This window comes from Argopecten irradians, chromosome 6 (genome assembly GCF_041381155.1).
Source record: "Argopecten irradians isolate NY chromosome 6, Ai_NY, whole genome shotgun sequence".
In the NCBI taxonomy this organism is placed as follows: domain Eukaryota; kingdom Metazoa; phylum Mollusca; class Bivalvia; order Pectinida; family Pectinidae; genus Argopecten; species Argopecten irradians.
Window position 1 is genome coordinate 20,931,596 of NC_091139.1, and position 18,739 is coordinate 20,950,334.

Here is an 18,739-nt window from a genome sequence, read left to right on the forward strand (position 1 = left end):
ATTGTATTACTGATAGCTTATCATAAAAAAAAGTGTCTCAAAAGCACATTAGGACTGGTTTTTGCTGCAATTTAAAGTTGTTTTTGACTTGTGAAAATGCTTGTATTTACTATTTCATGTAAATGATATATATATATATATAATGCAATTTACCCATAAAACATTTACTTTTGAAAACGTAATATAGACAATTTAAGATATGAAATGGAAACTACTGATATAAAATTAAATAGACATATACTTAATGAATATAAATTAATCTTTATTACTTTTGCAGTGAAAAGATTTTATTCGTGTATACTAAAAAAATATCGTATTATATAGTTATGTATACTGTACATTAAATTGTAGATGTTGTAATAAAAAAAATAAACACTTAAAAATTATAATTATGTATTATTTCAAATTGAAGAACTTATTCTTCCCCGATCCCTAACTGTAACACATCACCTTGTCTGTCTAGGTCTCAATGTACCTGGACACGATGTCCACCTGTAGTGGACACCGTGTTCACACGTAGTGCACTCCGTGTCTACCTGTAGTCTAAATCTTGTGCACTCCGTGTCTACCTGTAGTCTAAACCTCGTGCACTCCGTGTCTACCTGTAGTCTAAACCTCGTGCACTCCGTGTCTACCTGTAGTCTAAACCTCGTGCACTCCGTGTGCACAAGGGTGTAACCTTTAGTCTACTACCAACTGTAATATAAAGTAACACATGAAATATTTTCACCGTCGTGAAAAAACCGGTCAACGGGATCTACGACGAAACACATACAGATACAGATACAGATATTGATTTATACAAACCTGCATTAATTACACATATTAAGTCGATAAGGAAACTCAAGTTACCTGTAAAAGAGAAGAAATGTAATGGTAGTAAACATCTACAAATCAGTATCGGTATACCTAGCTGTGTTCAAAGTGTCTGTAAATTACACCATGCTCTGGTAAGACGGCTTTGTTCATGATGTATTGTGTGTTACTGTGTTGTGACTGACGGGGTACTTTGTTCATGTGCGTTATCCGTAATAATACAAACGTAATTCAACCTTGTTGAATTCAAAGTGTCCGGCCAGGCATTACGCGCGTGTTTGTACGTAATATACTCGACTGTTATATGTCCACGTATATATACGGCATGTCAACCTGGTCCCGCAATAATGGCCAGGTGTACCTTACTCCGACCAGGGCATCAAGTCCTAAGTTACTACACATACGGATTTCCTACATTTTAATGCATCGACCTGATTTTCCTTTTCATGTAAACGCGTATATGGAATCAGTTGTAAGTTAATGTGTTGGCTTGCACAGAGGAAAACATTGTATTGATTTGCACCTGTATGCTAACCACTTTGGACAGGTAAGACAACATCGAGCTTGTTTGTTTCCTATTTTTACAACACTATACTTATGTCTCAAATTACCTCTACAAACTGCTTCCCAAATAAACTGCCCTTTACATTTTAACTAATGATTTTATATTTTTCAATTTCAACAAGATTGTATGATTTTATATGTAATAAGGATACGTCTAAAATAACACCGTTTTCTACTCAGTAAGTTGCTTACTACGTATACTTATTACAAATATAGACAATCACATAAATCACATAAAGGACGATTTTACACTACTTAATAGACAAAGAGAAACAACTGCAACTTCATCTTAGTAAGATGATAGATAATCACATTCCTTATATATAATAGATCATTTGTGGACTGATTAAAATAATACATTCTATGAGATATTGGGATAAGTACTGATGAATGATATGAATAGTTTGTATTCGGAAATACACGGAACAAGCTGCATATTGACATATACATTAAAGTGTGTACTATAGTTCAAAATTCTGTTTTAATGCTCCACTCTTACCTGTCAGCTGTTAGCTGTTTAAAGTATGCACATTTTGTGGGCACAGTATGTCCTTTTTATGTCAATTATGGATGAATTTATTTCCAATACAGCTAGATAAAAAGAATTCAAACCTTAGTTTGCATATGGTTGAGAATTATAGCAAAATTGAAATATAACAAATCTGAATTAGATAAAAGAACAAAAATAAATTATTACAAATTGATTGACAACAAATGAAAAAAACTGAATTATGATGAACTAAATCATAATGGAATTGTTCGAGGGACAACTGATATTCATAATATCTTTGTACTTTTAATCTGTAGCTGGGAGTTTCACGTGTGCTGCACATGATCGAGCGGGCGATAACGCTATTTGTTTATGATAAGCGATATATTGTGCAAATGTCTAAACGCCTTCTTTCAATACGATAAGAATAATTACACACATGTATGTGTATGAAATACCTTTTAATCCCGAATAAATGGTAAGGTACATAAAATCTTTCCATCAGAGTTTTAAGTTGGTTGACAAGTGTCAGATACTGGTCGTGTGGAGTTTTCTATGGAAGTTTCGGCCTTTCCCAACTATCAAAAAACAAGATCGTCCCTGAATGGTCCACCAATAGAATTACTAATATTCATCAACAACAGCATTACAAGAACAGTCGGTTACAACTTAATAAAAGAAAAAAAAAACTAAATTAAAAACCAATTGAAAAACGTACCCGGCTACATTAATCTTTACACTCGAAGCAGTTAGGTATTATAAATTTAGCTCTTATATAATGCTTAATTTACAAACAGCATGCATAGTTTGTTTTCACTTTTTGTCAACGTTCTTTTTTTCACAGGCAAATCGGGAACAGAATTCGTTGATCAGAAGTAATATAAACTCTCGTCGCCAATAGTGACATTCCCTAAAGTTTTAAAGTCTTGAAGATCATTACCGTACTCTGGTAAGAATACTTGTTCAGTAAATGCAATCCGTGGACATATGGCTAAATTTCGATCCAAAGGATTTAATAGTGCTTTCAATAGTAACACAGATTGCTATATATATATCTAACATGTTCTAATTAAATTTTTATCTTTTTGTTTGAATTCATTTTTCAACTTTCATCAGTATTCTTTGGCTAAAATGGCACCTCGTTGAGGAATGAATCGCTTGTATATGATTTTTGTTGATCATTTTTTATGATCTTTTGTCTTTTTCTATAGAGGCGTATATTTTGTTTGTCTTGTGTATTTACTTTAATTAACTATAACAAGGTTTAATATATTATATGTAGATTTACGTTTGACAAAATATCATAGAAGTCTTGTCGATTTCATTTCCCGCATACGATACTAACAAGTTTATTTTCGGTTATGTAACAGTACTACCTACAGACTCTGGTTTTTACGTAGGAAATACACTTATATTAATCTGAAGCTACAATAGGTGTCATTTCAGCAGTATGGAATGAATGCTCTACAGATATATCAATTAAACGTGTTATCTATGAACAGAGAATTCCAAATATGATTGTGTAAGACAATTAAAACATTACTTTTAAAATAGAATTTACGTTAACTAGTCATCAGATCCACTGTAAACGATATAGTTCTCGTACTTTAAGCAGTTTTGAGTTCTGTATACCTGAATGATCTGATCTATGTCATAGCGATCTTGGTGTTCATTTTCATCTGCATAAAACAGAAGAGACATTGTTTTCAATTTATGGCACGATTTAGTGGCTTTTTATACTTTAGATTAGACTAAGGCGTAAACATTTAAAATATGTATTAAAATACTTAACCAACATTTTAGTTACTCTAGAAGCATTATCTATCAATTCAATATTGAAATTAGATACATTTAAGAAAGTACATGTACTTGTCCATTGATTGATATAAATAACTGCAATTTTCCCATTTAAGGTGGTTATAAATATTAGTGCATTCGGGGTGTTAAAGGTTAAAGTTGGTTTGGAAGTTCATTTCATATCTATTTTATTTTTTTGCAGTTACGAAATTGTTTTGTTGAGGTACCAAGAAAATCAAGAACTTATATACATATTCAAATATATCATCTTTATTTTGGCAAGACAAAGCTGATTTTGAATGGAAATAACTTATACTGGGTTATATTGAAAGTCGAGCGCTATGGATCTCTCTTCTGATGAGGACGACGACTGGTTTTCTCGATCTGAATACGATTCATACTGTGATAGTGAGATAGACCTCCTGTATCAACGATACTTGGAGGAAGGCCTGGACCTCAGCGATAAGTACTCAACACCTGTAAATGACTCTGACGACAGTAAAACAATCTACTCATTTTCTTCCAGTCAAAAACTCCCAGATCAAAATTACATCGAACTATGCAAATCAAAACCAGACCAATATAAACGATGTTCTCTCGAAATCATAGGTGTACAAGAAGCCGAATGCACACCTCTTGACGACTATCACTATCCACCAGAAAAGATTTATATATCAGGAAGATCAAAATGTGGCCAGGCTTTCAATGAAGATATTGTAGTTGTCGAAATCCTATCGAACGTCCCCAGTTCGGTACATCGAAAAGAGGGGAAAGTTGTGACAGTTGTAGAAAGGACAAGATATGAGGACATTGATCACCCAATATTTGTTTGTACTCCATCCGATATGGAGAGGAAGATGATGTTCCCAGCCTGTAAAACAGTCCCAAAGATACGAATTTCTAATAGACATGTCCTTCGGGAAAGGCAGAAAGAAGAGAAATATCTTATAGAAATATACAAGTATGATGTGTCCGAAGGCTGCCTCAGATTTGATAAATTTTTCAAAATCATGCCTGATAAAATAAGAACCCATTGTTTTCTTGTTGCCTTTCTGAGATGGGACACTGCCTGTCAATATCCTCTAGGAGCAGTTATTGGAGTAATAGATGGTAAGGGATCTAATGCCTTACGTATAGCGGAGATCCAGCATAGGGTTCGTTCATTTTATCCTATAGAATCAGTTAATGCAATAAACGAAATCATATGGAAAGAAGAGGAACACGTGCAACCTTCCGACGTTGACGATACATTCGTTTTTACTATCGATCGTAAGAATACAAAAATAATGGATGACGGTTTTAGCGTTGAAGTTCTTGAGAACTCTACAAATTCCGATGATATAGTTTACAAAGTTGGTGTTCATATAGCTGATGTCTGTAGACTTGTGCAAAAAGATGACCCGATAGATATGGAGGCAAGGGAACGATGCAAGACAATCTGCGCTGGTATGGGAGCAAAACCTTCTCACATGATACCGGAATGTTTGAGCAAATATAAATTTAGCCTTCAGCAAGGTAAGCTTCGCCATGTTTTCTCGTTTAATTTTGAAATGACAAAAGAGGGAGAGGTGCTTAAGTTTCCAAAACTGGAGAGTATAAAACACGGTGTGATCAAGCCAAGAAAGAACCTTTGTTATGAAGAAGTACAGAATGTCTTGTTTAGAGACCATATTATTGATGTCCCGGATTTGTCAGAAAAAGTGAAAATCATGTTTCACCTTGCAACGAAGCTAAGAATCAATCGTCTAGATGATGCACATTACGCATTTCAAGGAAATGTATTACAAGGGACAAACGAAGACAATGACATACATGAAGCTCGCTATCTTGTTGAGGAGTTCATGATCCTAACCAATCAAGCGATGGCACATATGTTAAGAAATGTTTATCCTAATCACATTCCACTGCGTGTTCATGGTTACCCTGACCCCAAGGAAATACGTTTGTGGTTGGAAGAGCAATGCGGCGTCGAAAATGTCATCATGAGCCTCCAAAACCGGAACGTTTATATTGATGAAACAAGTGAACATATTATTGGTTTTGAAAACGGAATGAGAAACATAAACAACAATCGTGTATTACCAGTTGACTGTCGAGCATGGGAAGCACTAAAAGATGCCTTTCATTCGAATGATGAAAGAAAGCTGAAAATTCTTCTGAGAACAGACGACCACCACCCAAAGCAATGTGTGGCATTGCAAAAGTGGAATATATTGCAACGTAAAGCGACATACATCCGTGACCGATCGCACGATGACAACCATTTTGGTCTTAGACTTAGGCCTTACACGACAGGAACATCCCCTATAAGAAAATACACGGACCTGGTTATTCAAAGATTTCTTCTTGCGGCTATCGAAAACGCACCTGATTCCCCATATACGGAAGAGGAAGTTGATCACATATGCGCACGCTCAAACAAAACGATACACAAAGAAAATCAATTGTACCAGCAGTACCGGACACATATACAGGCAACTGGTCTGGTGATCAGTTCCGTCAAGGTTTCAGCGGTAGTCGTTGGTTTACCAGGTCAGCAGACAATAGAGCTTATCATCCCTGGATACAGTTTTTCAGAAGAACCATTTCACTTAAGGTTTAATTTGCTTGGCCTGTCTTCTCAACCAAAACTAGAGCCAAATCAAGGAAAAATCAAGAAAGTTTTTGCCGAATGGAAAAAACGGATCTACGATAGTAATCGTATTTATTTTCACGACAGAAAAGAAATAGAAAAGAAATTTACTATTGATCCTCATGGTAACACCGTTTCCTTGCGGTATGTTGACTGGATATCATTGCTGTGTGCATCGATTGAAGACGGTTCGGAGAAATTGCGGTCTGTTTTCAGCCAAATAGTCCCACCAACTGGTATGTCTCCTCCCATTGTAGATGATGACACATTGTATGCTTCTGATGTATCATCTGAGGTTCCTAGAAATGAGTACATACTAAAACATCTATGTCACTTCCAAAGAGTGATTGAAGTTGGACAAAGATTAACTGTTCAGATTGAAGCACAGCCAAAGCACGGTTCTTTGGTACCAAACATCCAACTGGTATACGCCACAGACACTGTTGCATTTTGCCTTCCCCATGTGGTAGATCCAATTTTGTGTCTTTCGAGATACGTAACAAGACCTACGAAGTTGACGTATCGGGATGAAGCCGATTATATACGAATTTGGACACCTATCCTCGAAATGGAGGAAGTTACTAACATTGTCCGCAATGAAGATTCTCCTCTGGTAAAAAATGTACCGGTGGCATTTGAAACACCAATCTCGGGGACGTTCACTCTGTATTCTAGGTTTTGCAGAAAAAGGAACATCGACTTGGGGTTCCATGGACTACCAAAGCCCGACGACACCGGAGAAGGAGAGGATGACAATCATAACAAAGAAAACGACGAAGAGGTGAAATTCATACCGGTTCTATGTAGCGATTTTCTCTGCATTCGTTGTAGTGTGCGAGTTACAAATGATTGCAAAGACAAGGAAAATAGTGATTACAACAAACTTGGGGAAACAGCACACATAAAGGGCCATACTAACTTGAAACAGACCTATGACTGGGTGGGCCACGCCAGGACAACGAAGATTAGACGTTTAGGGGAAAAGACATCAGCTAGATTTGAAATCGGATTTAGTCTTCATAACAGTCCAGCGATACCTGGTATTGGAACATACAACTGTACATTGGAACTGCTGGTAAAGTCCAATGTAAGCAGGTAAGGATTCATTGATTTATCTATCGATACTGAAGAAATCATATACATTCTGTCTGTACTGCAGTGTTACATGAATATATTAACGAAGATCCAATGTACGTAATCCAAAATAATGATACTGAAAATGATGGTGCAATATAAGGTAATGACTCGTCAATGGAAATGCGAAATCGTCATTGCAATTGTATATGTATAATCGATTCTTTATACAATATATACATTTTCTTTCTTGCTTTTTAAGGCTTTTTATGAATTTATCTCTTATCTCTTGTTACGCGTAATCAGCTTCCCTCTGGTTATCAATTAATTCTTATCTATTATATATTATATCGCTACTATTTAAAACAACTGAATGCATTTGAGCTAAATGTGACCAGAACTGTAGGGATCGAAGGAAAATAGAGGTAAACTATTCAAATTTTATCAAGCATACATAATGGAAATGTGACGTTATTTTTGCCTAAATGGCGAATATGACACTCGGATATTAAGTCAGATCTAGATTTTAGGTAACAGTGGAAAGTATTCAAAGGAAGGGTATCACTTTGGGCCGTTTAACGGCCACTCAGTGATAAGCAAAATATTTTGCATGAAGATACCTTAGAGTCAGCTGCATATTGTATGCTATTCAGAATATCCGATTTTTTTCTGCGCTCATGGTAATTTTAGAGGTCAAAGGTCAAAGGGTAAAAATTCACAGTTTCATTGTTTAAGTACTAATTGATTAAATATTAGAATAAAGATAATATTTTTTGCAGATTTTGCAAGTAAATCTTGGGTTTGTGGTGTTCAGTTAAGAAAACTGATGCCTAGTTAAGTATTTTTTTCTATTTTGGCATAAAAAACTTTAATATTTTTTGCTGAAAACTAAGATTTTTTCAACGATTTGATAGGTTGAGATTGATGTTTAGTACTGCATATGGATATTGACATGACCTGATTAAGATGATTACATCCTAGGGTCACATTTGGCTAGGTCACGTGCATAGGTCATAATAAATAAATGGTATCATCTGTCCACTAAGTATCCTCTGTTTTCCCATGTTTAAAGCATGTTTTATTTATGCTTGTTTTATTTGCTTATTTCAAGCAACGCATTTACTAAAGGTAGAATGTTAGAATTGTGCCTGCTGCCCCGTTGTATAATTGTAAAAGGCGACTAAATTTGGAATTTTAATTTTTAATACCGAGATGCAATTACATGTACTTTAATTTAATACAAATTATTATTTTGTTTATTAAAACGGAACAACATTGGCGAAAGGAGGTAAACTTGGTAAGATAGCGATTTCACTTCCTCCCTGGGCCCAATATGAGGAAATAAGAGGAAAGTAATTATTATTTCCAGCCGGGCGACGCACGTCTCACGGGAAAATCACAAGTTGTTATATTTCATACAAACTTGGTTATCTTATTAACTCTTAGACTATTTTCTCGCGATCTTTACATGATATTTCGATGTAAATATAAAACTAAACATAAAAACATTGTCTATTGCTGACATCTCCAACTTTTTAAACTTTAATTTGTAATTTATGTTTCTGTAGACGAGCTGAACACACTATCAAAAAGCTTTGGGATGCAACAGATTTGGCAAAAGCAATAGCACTTGGAAGTCCAATTCCAAATCTGGGTAAGTATAGTATGTCAACGAGATAAATATGCTTCTATTTCTGAAACATTTTATGTAATGCATTATATAGGAAATAAAAGTTTGCCAAATCTCGTGTATGTATGTAAAGGTTTAAGACCCTGTTTAAACCAGTGATGTTTTGTATGCCTATATATCATTTCTCCAGCGTACTTGAAAATAATTGATATAACATGTCTATGCATTTATATTTGTATTTTTTAACAAATGACAAATCGAAATATTAAACCACGAATTTAAAGCGCTATGTAGTACTCGAATGCATTTTGCAGTGAATGATAAATTAACAATACTGTGTAACTTAGGCGTTATCGAAATGGCGATGTTGTTGTTATCTATTGTAGACCCTTCCTATAGCAAATACCTTCGAAGGTTACCAAGAGACGTAATTGAGCCAAATGTTGATATTCCCAGAAACAATAATTCCCAACAAGTCGCTATCAACAATGCGCTGAAATCTCCATTTAGTCTCATACAAGGACCACCCGGTAGGAACTATTTTTGTCATTATTACTGAGGTCATGTATCAGCTTTTAATTAAGTTTATTTGTATCTCTCTGAGGTTGATGTCCACAGGGCATTCTCGTGCAACAATTAATTCATCAAAATGTATTTTTCATCAATTACGTTTTCTAATATTCAACCTATGGTTAAGTTTATATGGTTTATTCAAACGTACTTATTTTGCATTTCATCAACATTATTTTAATTTCGTTATGCGTTATTTCGATTCCAAAAATGACTTGAATATAAATGTCGACACATTCAATATGATTATGTTTATTACCAGAACATTTAATACGAGTTTGCCACTTTTTTCTAAATCCGAATAACAGAAGTAATGGTTAACATATTTATAACTAAAACTGATGGTGTGTACTATATCATAACAGGTACTGGGAAGACATTTACAGGTATCAAGCTTGTATATCTATTTCATCAACTCAACAAAATGGCAGAAACAACTGGAGAAAGAAGGCAAATACTTTATTGTGGACCGTCCAATAAATCAGTTGATCTTGTCGCCAGTGAGTGTTTTCCTTGTAATATTTTCTCTATATTGAACAATACTCAAACAGGTCATATTATTATTGGTCTTCTAATGTGCAACAATCCTTTTTTTCGCTGTTTCTTAGAATTTGAAATCTATCTTGGATTTCAGCCGAAAGCAATGAACGGACTTTTCTCGTATATGCATTTAAAATTGGATGTTCCTCTTTGAGACTAATGGCAAGACATACAACTATATTTTTATAATGTTGGATAGCTGTCTTTGTAGTTTCTTCATAATGTCAGAAACATATAAATGTTTTGATAATATCAATGTTTCAAATGTAAAGTAAATGAGAGAAAGCAGCAAAAAGATTCATCTTTCACTGAACTGATAACGTTATTGAACATTTTTGTTATTTATTGGAAGCATATTGATAGTTTTTTACTAATTTGTGGTATAGCAAGTAAATCGCTGTTATGCTATTTTTCATGTGCAAGGTTGGATTTTTGTTTTGTTTTATAGCATCTCTCTACACACTGTAAGACGTGACACACATGCTTGTTTCGGTTTATAAAAAGAGACAGATTGAATCCTAGAACTACTAATTCGGGGATTTATTCTTTGTCTTGAGTTCTTGGACAGCGAAGAGACCAAAGTAATTTTATCTGTATGAAGTTAACGCCCACTTGGTAGTTTCATTTTAATTTAAGCATTGCAAAATCAATTTAGGAGCTATTTATTTGTTTAAGGATGGATGAAGGAGAAGTTTATTAACTGCCCGAAGATCCGCGCATGGTGAGATTCTACAGTCAGTCTTACGAATGTGTGGACTTCCCTATACCTGGTCGTGTTGATTCATCCCAACGTTCTCTGCGCAATGCAAAACCGGATCCTTTCTTGAAGGACAATGGTGTTGTGCTTCATTATTTGATTCGTGAAAGCGGTAAAAAATATGCAGGAAAATTGAAAGAGTTTGACAACACGTTCAAAACTTATCCATACGCCGTAACATTCGAGGATGTTGAAGAGCATTGTGCACGTTTGGCCAAGGCAACAGTATTAGAGCTGCAAAGTTCTGATGTTATCTTTTGCACTACAGCTATGGCTGCGAACCCTAAGCTGTTGAAAGCGACAAAAGGCAGAATCTATCAGTGTATCATAGATGAATCTGGAATGTGCACTGAACCGGAAACGATGGTTCCCATTATAGCAACGGAGGCGACGCAGGTAGTGCTCATAGGGGACCACAAACAACTGCAGCCAATCATTTTGTCCAGAGCTGCTAGGGAACTTGGACTGGATATCTCGCTGTTTGAGAGATACGCAAAGCTTGAAAGGCATTTGACGATGCTGAATCAACAGTACCGCATGGTAATAAACAATGCAGTACACATCTGACCTCATTTGTAGTAATCAAAAAATCAAATAGCGATAAACTTAGGTTGACATTTGCAGCAAAACACTATTGCTAATTTTTGGGAAATTATTTTGTTTGTGAACAAATTTTTTTCTAAGAATTGAATAGAGTCTATAAACTTATTTATTAACTTTTGTATTTCTACTGGTGTCATTGTTTAAAAGCAGAGTTATATACCCAGTGTAATGAAATTGATATGAATAACTCTTTTCATTCCTTCTATCTTTACAACGAGCTTTCCAAACTGGATTTCTATACCGGTTTGAATATGTTATTAGAAAGTTTCACTGTGCGATGTATATCTGATTAGTATCTATACCGTCAAACGCGTGTTAGGTAATGATCAATATACAAAACGGTATATTTACATTCTGTGATGCTTTTGCCTTATATGTTGTTAGTATACCCAAATTTATGTACTGCAATATACAGTTATGAGGTCAGTGCATGGAAATCTGTCCATTTTGAACAAACACATTTGATGAATATTTTCTATTTTTAGAAATATGTTGATTTTCTACAACAATTAAAACCACAGTATCTAAACTCTACTACACTCCGTATAGATCACAACTCAGTGTAGGCTGGTTACGTGGGTAGCCGACGGTGTGATAAATACAAATTTAGAAACACCATCGTAACATAAAATATGACACTTCAACTGAATGGCGATAAGCATAATTTAATATGGCGTTACGGCAACGTCATATGGCGTCCAACAATGTCTGATAAGGCATGGAGTGCTGCAATCTGAAATATTTCTAGAAATATCGTAATTTATCAACAAGAAAACATTACTTTATCAATAATCATTCTTCCGAAATCGACGTTTCTTTGGTAGCTGGAACCATTACCGTTGCTACGGAAAGACACGACCGGACTCATCATTACGAAATCACAAATAACTTTGCGCGTTAACGGATTTTAACCAATGACATCAGAATAGCAATACTTTCGTATATTTCGAATGAAAACAATTTTTTAAATCGATCGAACGTTAAATAATGTTTTACCCACTTTATGTCCACGTTATATGTGATGATAGTAGGAACTATATCTTTAGTTAGCTGTTCGCCACTCGTACTCTCCTACGTCATTTGCCGACAGGCAAATTTGGTGCATCTATTTATGTGTCATCCAATTTGCATTCATATCGCCTATATAGTCAACTATTTGGTTACAGTTTATTGTTTGAAATTGTATTAATATTTCAGTCAAGAACATTTTTAAAGAAACCAGAAATTTTTATAAGAAAGGCGTTACGTAATGAAAACCTATAACCCTCCTTTGTTAGACCATTGTTCATTAGATTTTGTACTATACTATACATAATTTGTACTTTGATGCGCAAAGCTAATAACAATATTTTTGTTTGAAAATAGAATCCCTGGATATGTTCATTTCCTTCCAAAGAATTCTACAACGATAGGTTGGTCACAGACCAAACGTACAGATCAGGTTGGTTTGTCCACCAACCATTAAAACTATGGAATGACGTCAGCCCCAGCAACCATAAACCTATCGCTTTCATCCATGTGGAAGGAAAAGAAACAACTTTAGAGGTTTCTACGGAAGATGGAAACGAAAAGTCAAGAAGCAACGAAAAGGAAGTTAAAAAAGTTGTAAGTATTGTAGTTCGAGACTTGGTTGTCAGTACGTTAAATTTACATATCCGTATATGGATGAAACCTTTTTTAATTATAGATTGGTATGTGGGTGATGTGTATACATTTAGATTGGGGTTAAAGCATTATTAGTAATTGATATGAAAAATTTAAAATATGAAAGCAAATAGAATAAAAAATAAGAGACAAATAAGCAAAACTAATAATTGAAAATATTATTTTAATGTGTATTGCATATTTTTTTTTTATAATTTTACTGCTAAATTTAGGTGGCGATCATAACCTATCTCGTAACCAGAGAAAATGTGAGTAAGACAGATATACGTGTACTGTCACAGTACAATGCCCAGCGACAGCTCATACAGAAGAAACTATCAGACGTTACAGAGGATCTGTCCGATGTCAGAGTGGATACAGTAGTGGCTAGTCAAGGTTTGGGCTTGTCACTCACAAAATTCCTAACCACTATAATAACGTTTGATTTCCTGAGTTCAACTCATGTTGTACATTCTCATGTATCTGAGAAAACCATATACTACAATACATTTAGAATGTTCACTGTCTTAATGGATGAACGAAAGTCAGAAGCTCACTTTGAACAACCTTTGACTATACCTGATGAGACTGCATCATATTGGCTCTTTGTTACAAAATTGCAGTGTTATTTTTTTATTTTTTTTTTATAAATATTATTATTTGTTTGTGTTTTTATTTTTTCATAATATAGCTGTTGAATTTGGTATAGGCTGTGAGATAGTGGATATATCAAAAATTTTTTATAAAATGAAGCTTTACATTGACCCCTGTCTGTTACCATTGACTACAGGTGGTGAGAGCGATTACATCATCCTTAGTACGGTCCGGTCCATGCCCAGGCCGCTGATTGAACATCGCCCTGCTCTAGGATGGCGTCTACATCATCTTGGATTCATTACAGACACTCATCAAATAAATGTCGCTCTAACAAGGGCCAAAAAGGGACTGATTATCGTCGGTAGGTAAATACTGGATAAAACACAAGTTGATCCGAAGAATAAAAAGAAATTTAGAAATAGTTGCAATTACAGTTATATGTTACCTCCATTAAAGCTGGGAGTAAATTATCGGTGCATTACAATAGTACGATGCATTGTTTGATACATTTTTCATTCAACTGACGCCGGGATCATATTAAGACTTATTTTTAGATAAAGCCATTAAAAGCAACCCTATTACCCCCTATTACCCCCTTTTTGCCGAAATGGTTGTCTCAGTACTCTGGTCACTTTTCTCATGTTTTGTAGAATGGCCGGTCAATTATAAGTTTTGGTATCAACTGTGTTCAAACTTGGTCAATTGTTGTAACATATGGATATACATAGTTTGATATAATTCCACAAGCTTTAATAACGGTAACGTTTGAGACACAATGGAGGAAAATTTGATTGCCATGGTTTCGGGAGTAGCAGTAGGGGGCGGTAATATAACCATTGGCTTACAGTTCTAGCTTTTCATAATGAATCTGTGATTAATTATATCTTAGAACTGTTTTAGACTAAACCCTGTTTTCCGATCTTGGGGCAAGTATAATGATTACGTTTTCGGTATATTGAGTGTTCTGTATGCATATTTATCTCTCTTGTAAGTAGGTAGTGATTGTCACGCCATTCGTTCATAAGTTGGAATAGATGTACGATATCGATATGTTTATCATTATTCCAAAGGATATTATTTCTAAATTTTTTATTGCAGGGAACAAGCATTTGCTTCGATGTGGTCCAACCTGGAATGCTTTGCTAAATTTTTACGAAGCAGAACAGCGAATGTTTAAAGAAAGGGAATTCCCGCCTCCATAACCATTGAACGACATTGCTGAATGAAAGAAAAACAAGAGATATAATAGAGTTAACTTTCTGATGCACTCGGAAATCCGATGACGTAGAAACTAGTGTATGACTCTCCGAATATAAGCAAACACTTTTTTGTGTTTTATAGTTTAAAAATAAAACTCGCCCTCTCTACCCCCCTCCTCAATCCCATCCTATCCATAATGTTTTTGCCTAAGTTTATTATATGCAAATATATTGTCCATTGCAATATAATGTGATATATGACATTTTTTGTATTTTATGGCCAATTGTAAAATATTTGTATGCCAATGTTGTTATGCCTTATTTACATAAATGATTTATACTGTATATATTTTTGTCAAGTGTTGAAACAATATTTATCCCATAACTATGCATGTTTCACAATGGAAAACCCATGTGATAAATTCCATAGCAGTTGGTTATTGTTTATGTTTTGGAGTGTGTAAACACCTACGGCGCCTCTGATTGGTCAAATCCAAGATATCTTGATTCCGATTGGTTCTCAAATTCGGATTACTTTTTATAGCGCATTTTCTTTTAAATAGCATTGTATTTACTGTTTAAACAGGTAGCTGATTATTTAAAGTATTGAACAATAGATTATTGGCTCTCTATTAAGGCACTATATTTTATGGCGGGAAGATATCACTACACATTGTATGGTGGTAAGTTTCCCTGAATGAAGACGAGAAAATGGTCACCACGGTATAAATATAGAGTTAAAGTTATGGGATAAATAAGTTCCCCAACGCGTGACTGTTGTTTATCATGTTTATCTAAACTCTCGTTAGTTAATTTTCAAATCTTTAAAAGACACTCGCTAAAGCTCGTGTCTTTTCAAAATTTGAAAATTAACTAATTCGAGTTTGATAAACATGATAAACAACAGTCACGCGTTGGGGAACCTCTATAGGTCAATTTTCAATAGGACCAATTTTGCATTTTGGGTCATTCCTGTTTGATTTAGTTAGTGAAAAAGCTGTTTGTTTTTATTTTAATTACCTTTTAATGGTTTTTAATTTGTTGCATATCCATATTGGTTTGAGGAAGATTAAGGGTAAAACTTACAATCAATTTATATCAATTCTCATCTTATTCTACTTTAAAGTGATATTTAATTACACCGAAAAAACGTATATTCTAAATTAATACGTCAATTACACACTGAATAAATAAAACTGCTAGTCTATAGTCTAGTCTATATTATATGCTATAAACGGGAAAGTCAATACAATCAAATTTTAAAAATTTGAAACATATTTTACATATACATTATTTACGCTCAAACAGGATACAATCAATGTTTCAAAAAACAATGGTTATGGCGTTGATAAGTGGCGTTAATATGGAAATAGGTAAATGTAAAATAATTTGATTTTTGTGATAACCAAACTTCGCGTTTTCATACGGTTCTATGTGTATGAGTCGTTTGCGCGGTGTTATATTCTCGCAATTTCTCGACATCCGCAAACTACGCGAAATGTAATTGCACGGGGACAAATATGGTTTACAGTATCATATTTGCTTCAATATATGATATTTCAAATCGTATCTGTTAATATTTACACTACTATTTACACTATATCCTATGCCTACGTTGATAATTGGCAGCTGACTATCGCATTCTTTATAGATGGCATTGTTTTATCTGAGTTTATACCATACCGTCTTCGCTAGCCAAAGGTTATTTAATAGTACGTCTACGCCTCTTCACGTAAACAGGAGCGTAACCCTTATTGGCTAGCCAAGATGGCATCATCCGTCATATACAGAGCAGCTATTTTATTCTTCTTCATAGGTATGTGCCTTTCAGTTTGTTGATTGATATGCAAACTACAATATTTGTATTGTACTGTAATATGATTTTTTTGTTTTCGACTAGTCACATCTTTAATGCTACTAAAATGAGACCAAGTGTTGTTAAGTGTATTTGGTCTTGAAGAGCTTTTTTTTTATTTAAGCCTAGTGTGTGACTTGTGCTATGCTACTTTGGCTGTTAACATGGTTACCTTTATCTACTTTGACTGTTAACATGGTAACCTTTATCTACTTTGACTGTTAACATGGTAACCTTTATCTACTTTGACTGTTAACATGGTAACCTTTATCTACTTTGACTGTTTACATGGTAACCTTTATCTACTTTAACTGTTATCATGGTTACCTTTATCTACTTTGACTGTTAACATGGTAACCTTTATCTACTTTTACTGTTAACATGGTAACCTTTATCTACTTTGACTGTTAACATGGTAACCTTTATCTACTTTGACTGTTAACATGGTAACCTTTATCTACTTTGACTGTTAACATGGTAACCTTTATCTACTTTGACTGTTAACATGGTAACCTTTATCTACTTTGACTGTTAACATGGTAACCTTTATCTACTTTGACTGTTAACATGGTTACCTTTACCTACTTTGACTGTTAACATGGTTACCTTTATCTACTTTGACTGTTAACATGGTAACCTTTATCTACTTTGACTGTTAACATGGTAACCTTTATCTACTTTGACTGTTAACATGGTAACCTTTATCTACTTTGACTGTTAACATGGTAACCTTTATCTACTTTGACTGTTAACGTAACTTGTAATGGTAACCTTTATCTACTTTGACTGTTAACATGGTTACCTTATCTACTTTGACTGTTAACATGGTAACCTTTATCTACTTTGACTGTTAACATGGTAACCTTTATCTACTTTGACTGTTAACATGGTAACCTTTATCTACTTTGACTGTTAACATGGTTACCTTTATCTACTTAGACTGTTTACATGGTTACCTTTATCTACTTTGACTGTTAACATGGTTACCTTTATCTTGTATGAATTATGCACTATGGCACTGAATACTTTTTTTCCGAATTTGGAATTTACTTTACAATACATCATATAATGAGAAAATTTAATGCTATTTTGATAGTCTTTATATAACAAGATATGTTGCATTTTAACAGAACTTGTCAATGATTAATTGTAAGTACGTTTTGTATGTTGTTTATTAACTGTTATCTGAAGTTTTAGATAAAATATATGAACATGCATGTTTTAAACAAATGTTAATTTTCACGCGTGAGAGACGCAATTTATATTATTATACCGACATGATCATGACGATTTAATATTATTTGATACACGTTTTGTTTTATAAGACATGTTCTGATTTTCCACTAAGCTCGTTGGCAAATTCTGCATAGTCACGTGAAGGTCGCTATATTACTTATGGTCGTATATTTGTGATTTAGCATCGAGTTAATTTTGTGAGTGTGATATCACAAGTGCATTATTGTATTTGTGACGTCAGAGTTGTTGTCCTGTGGGAGGATATAGCATGTCGATTAAAACGTCAAGAAAAACCAGTAACGGATAAGACCAGTAGGTTTATACTTCTTTTCTAAAAGGATAAACTAATGTAAACATATACTTTTGTATAAGCAAGCTATGTAGACAGTATGTCGAGTGAGGTCTAAATATGAATGCTAGTCGCCACGCTTGAATGAATGTTGTTTGAATGAATCTGCACAGCTACAACATGTTAATACCGAAGTCAATTAAACGAAACAATTATTTACAATATACCACAATTTTGTTTTATTTTGCTTCATGTCTTGAATTTAAAAGTCTTAAGTTTAAAAACAGTTTTGATTTTAGCCATCGAGCTCACCGATACAGAACTTACTGATTCTGAAAGAAGATGGATACCGTTATCTCATATACGGAAAAACTATACTTAAAACATTTTTTTCAAAGAGCTGTGGCTTACACATATTTTGTTTGTTTGAGTATAGATTTAAATTG

General features: G+C 34.2%; 1 protein-coding gene across 1 annotated transcript; it reads left to right on the plus strand.

Moving 5' to 3' along the window:
• The first annotated feature begins 970 nt into the window (after nt 1-970).
• LOC138325296 (3'-5' exoribonuclease HELZ2-like) lies at nt 971-17,515 on the plus strand. The gene is given in 12 exon segments (XM_069270852.1): nt 971-1,363; nt 2,715-2,819; nt 3,870-7,394; nt 8,942-9,027; nt 9,390-9,533; nt 9,939-10,073; nt 10,789-10,817; nt 10,820-11,410; nt 12,839-13,078; nt 13,351-13,513; nt 13,908-14,075; nt 14,813-17,515. Coding segments are annotated over 10 exon segments (5,046 nt in total). The 5' UTR covers nt 971-1,363; nt 2,715-2,819; nt 3,870-4,008; the 3' UTR covers nt 14,917-17,515.
• The last annotated feature ends 1,224 nt before the right edge of the window (nt 17,516-18,739 follow it).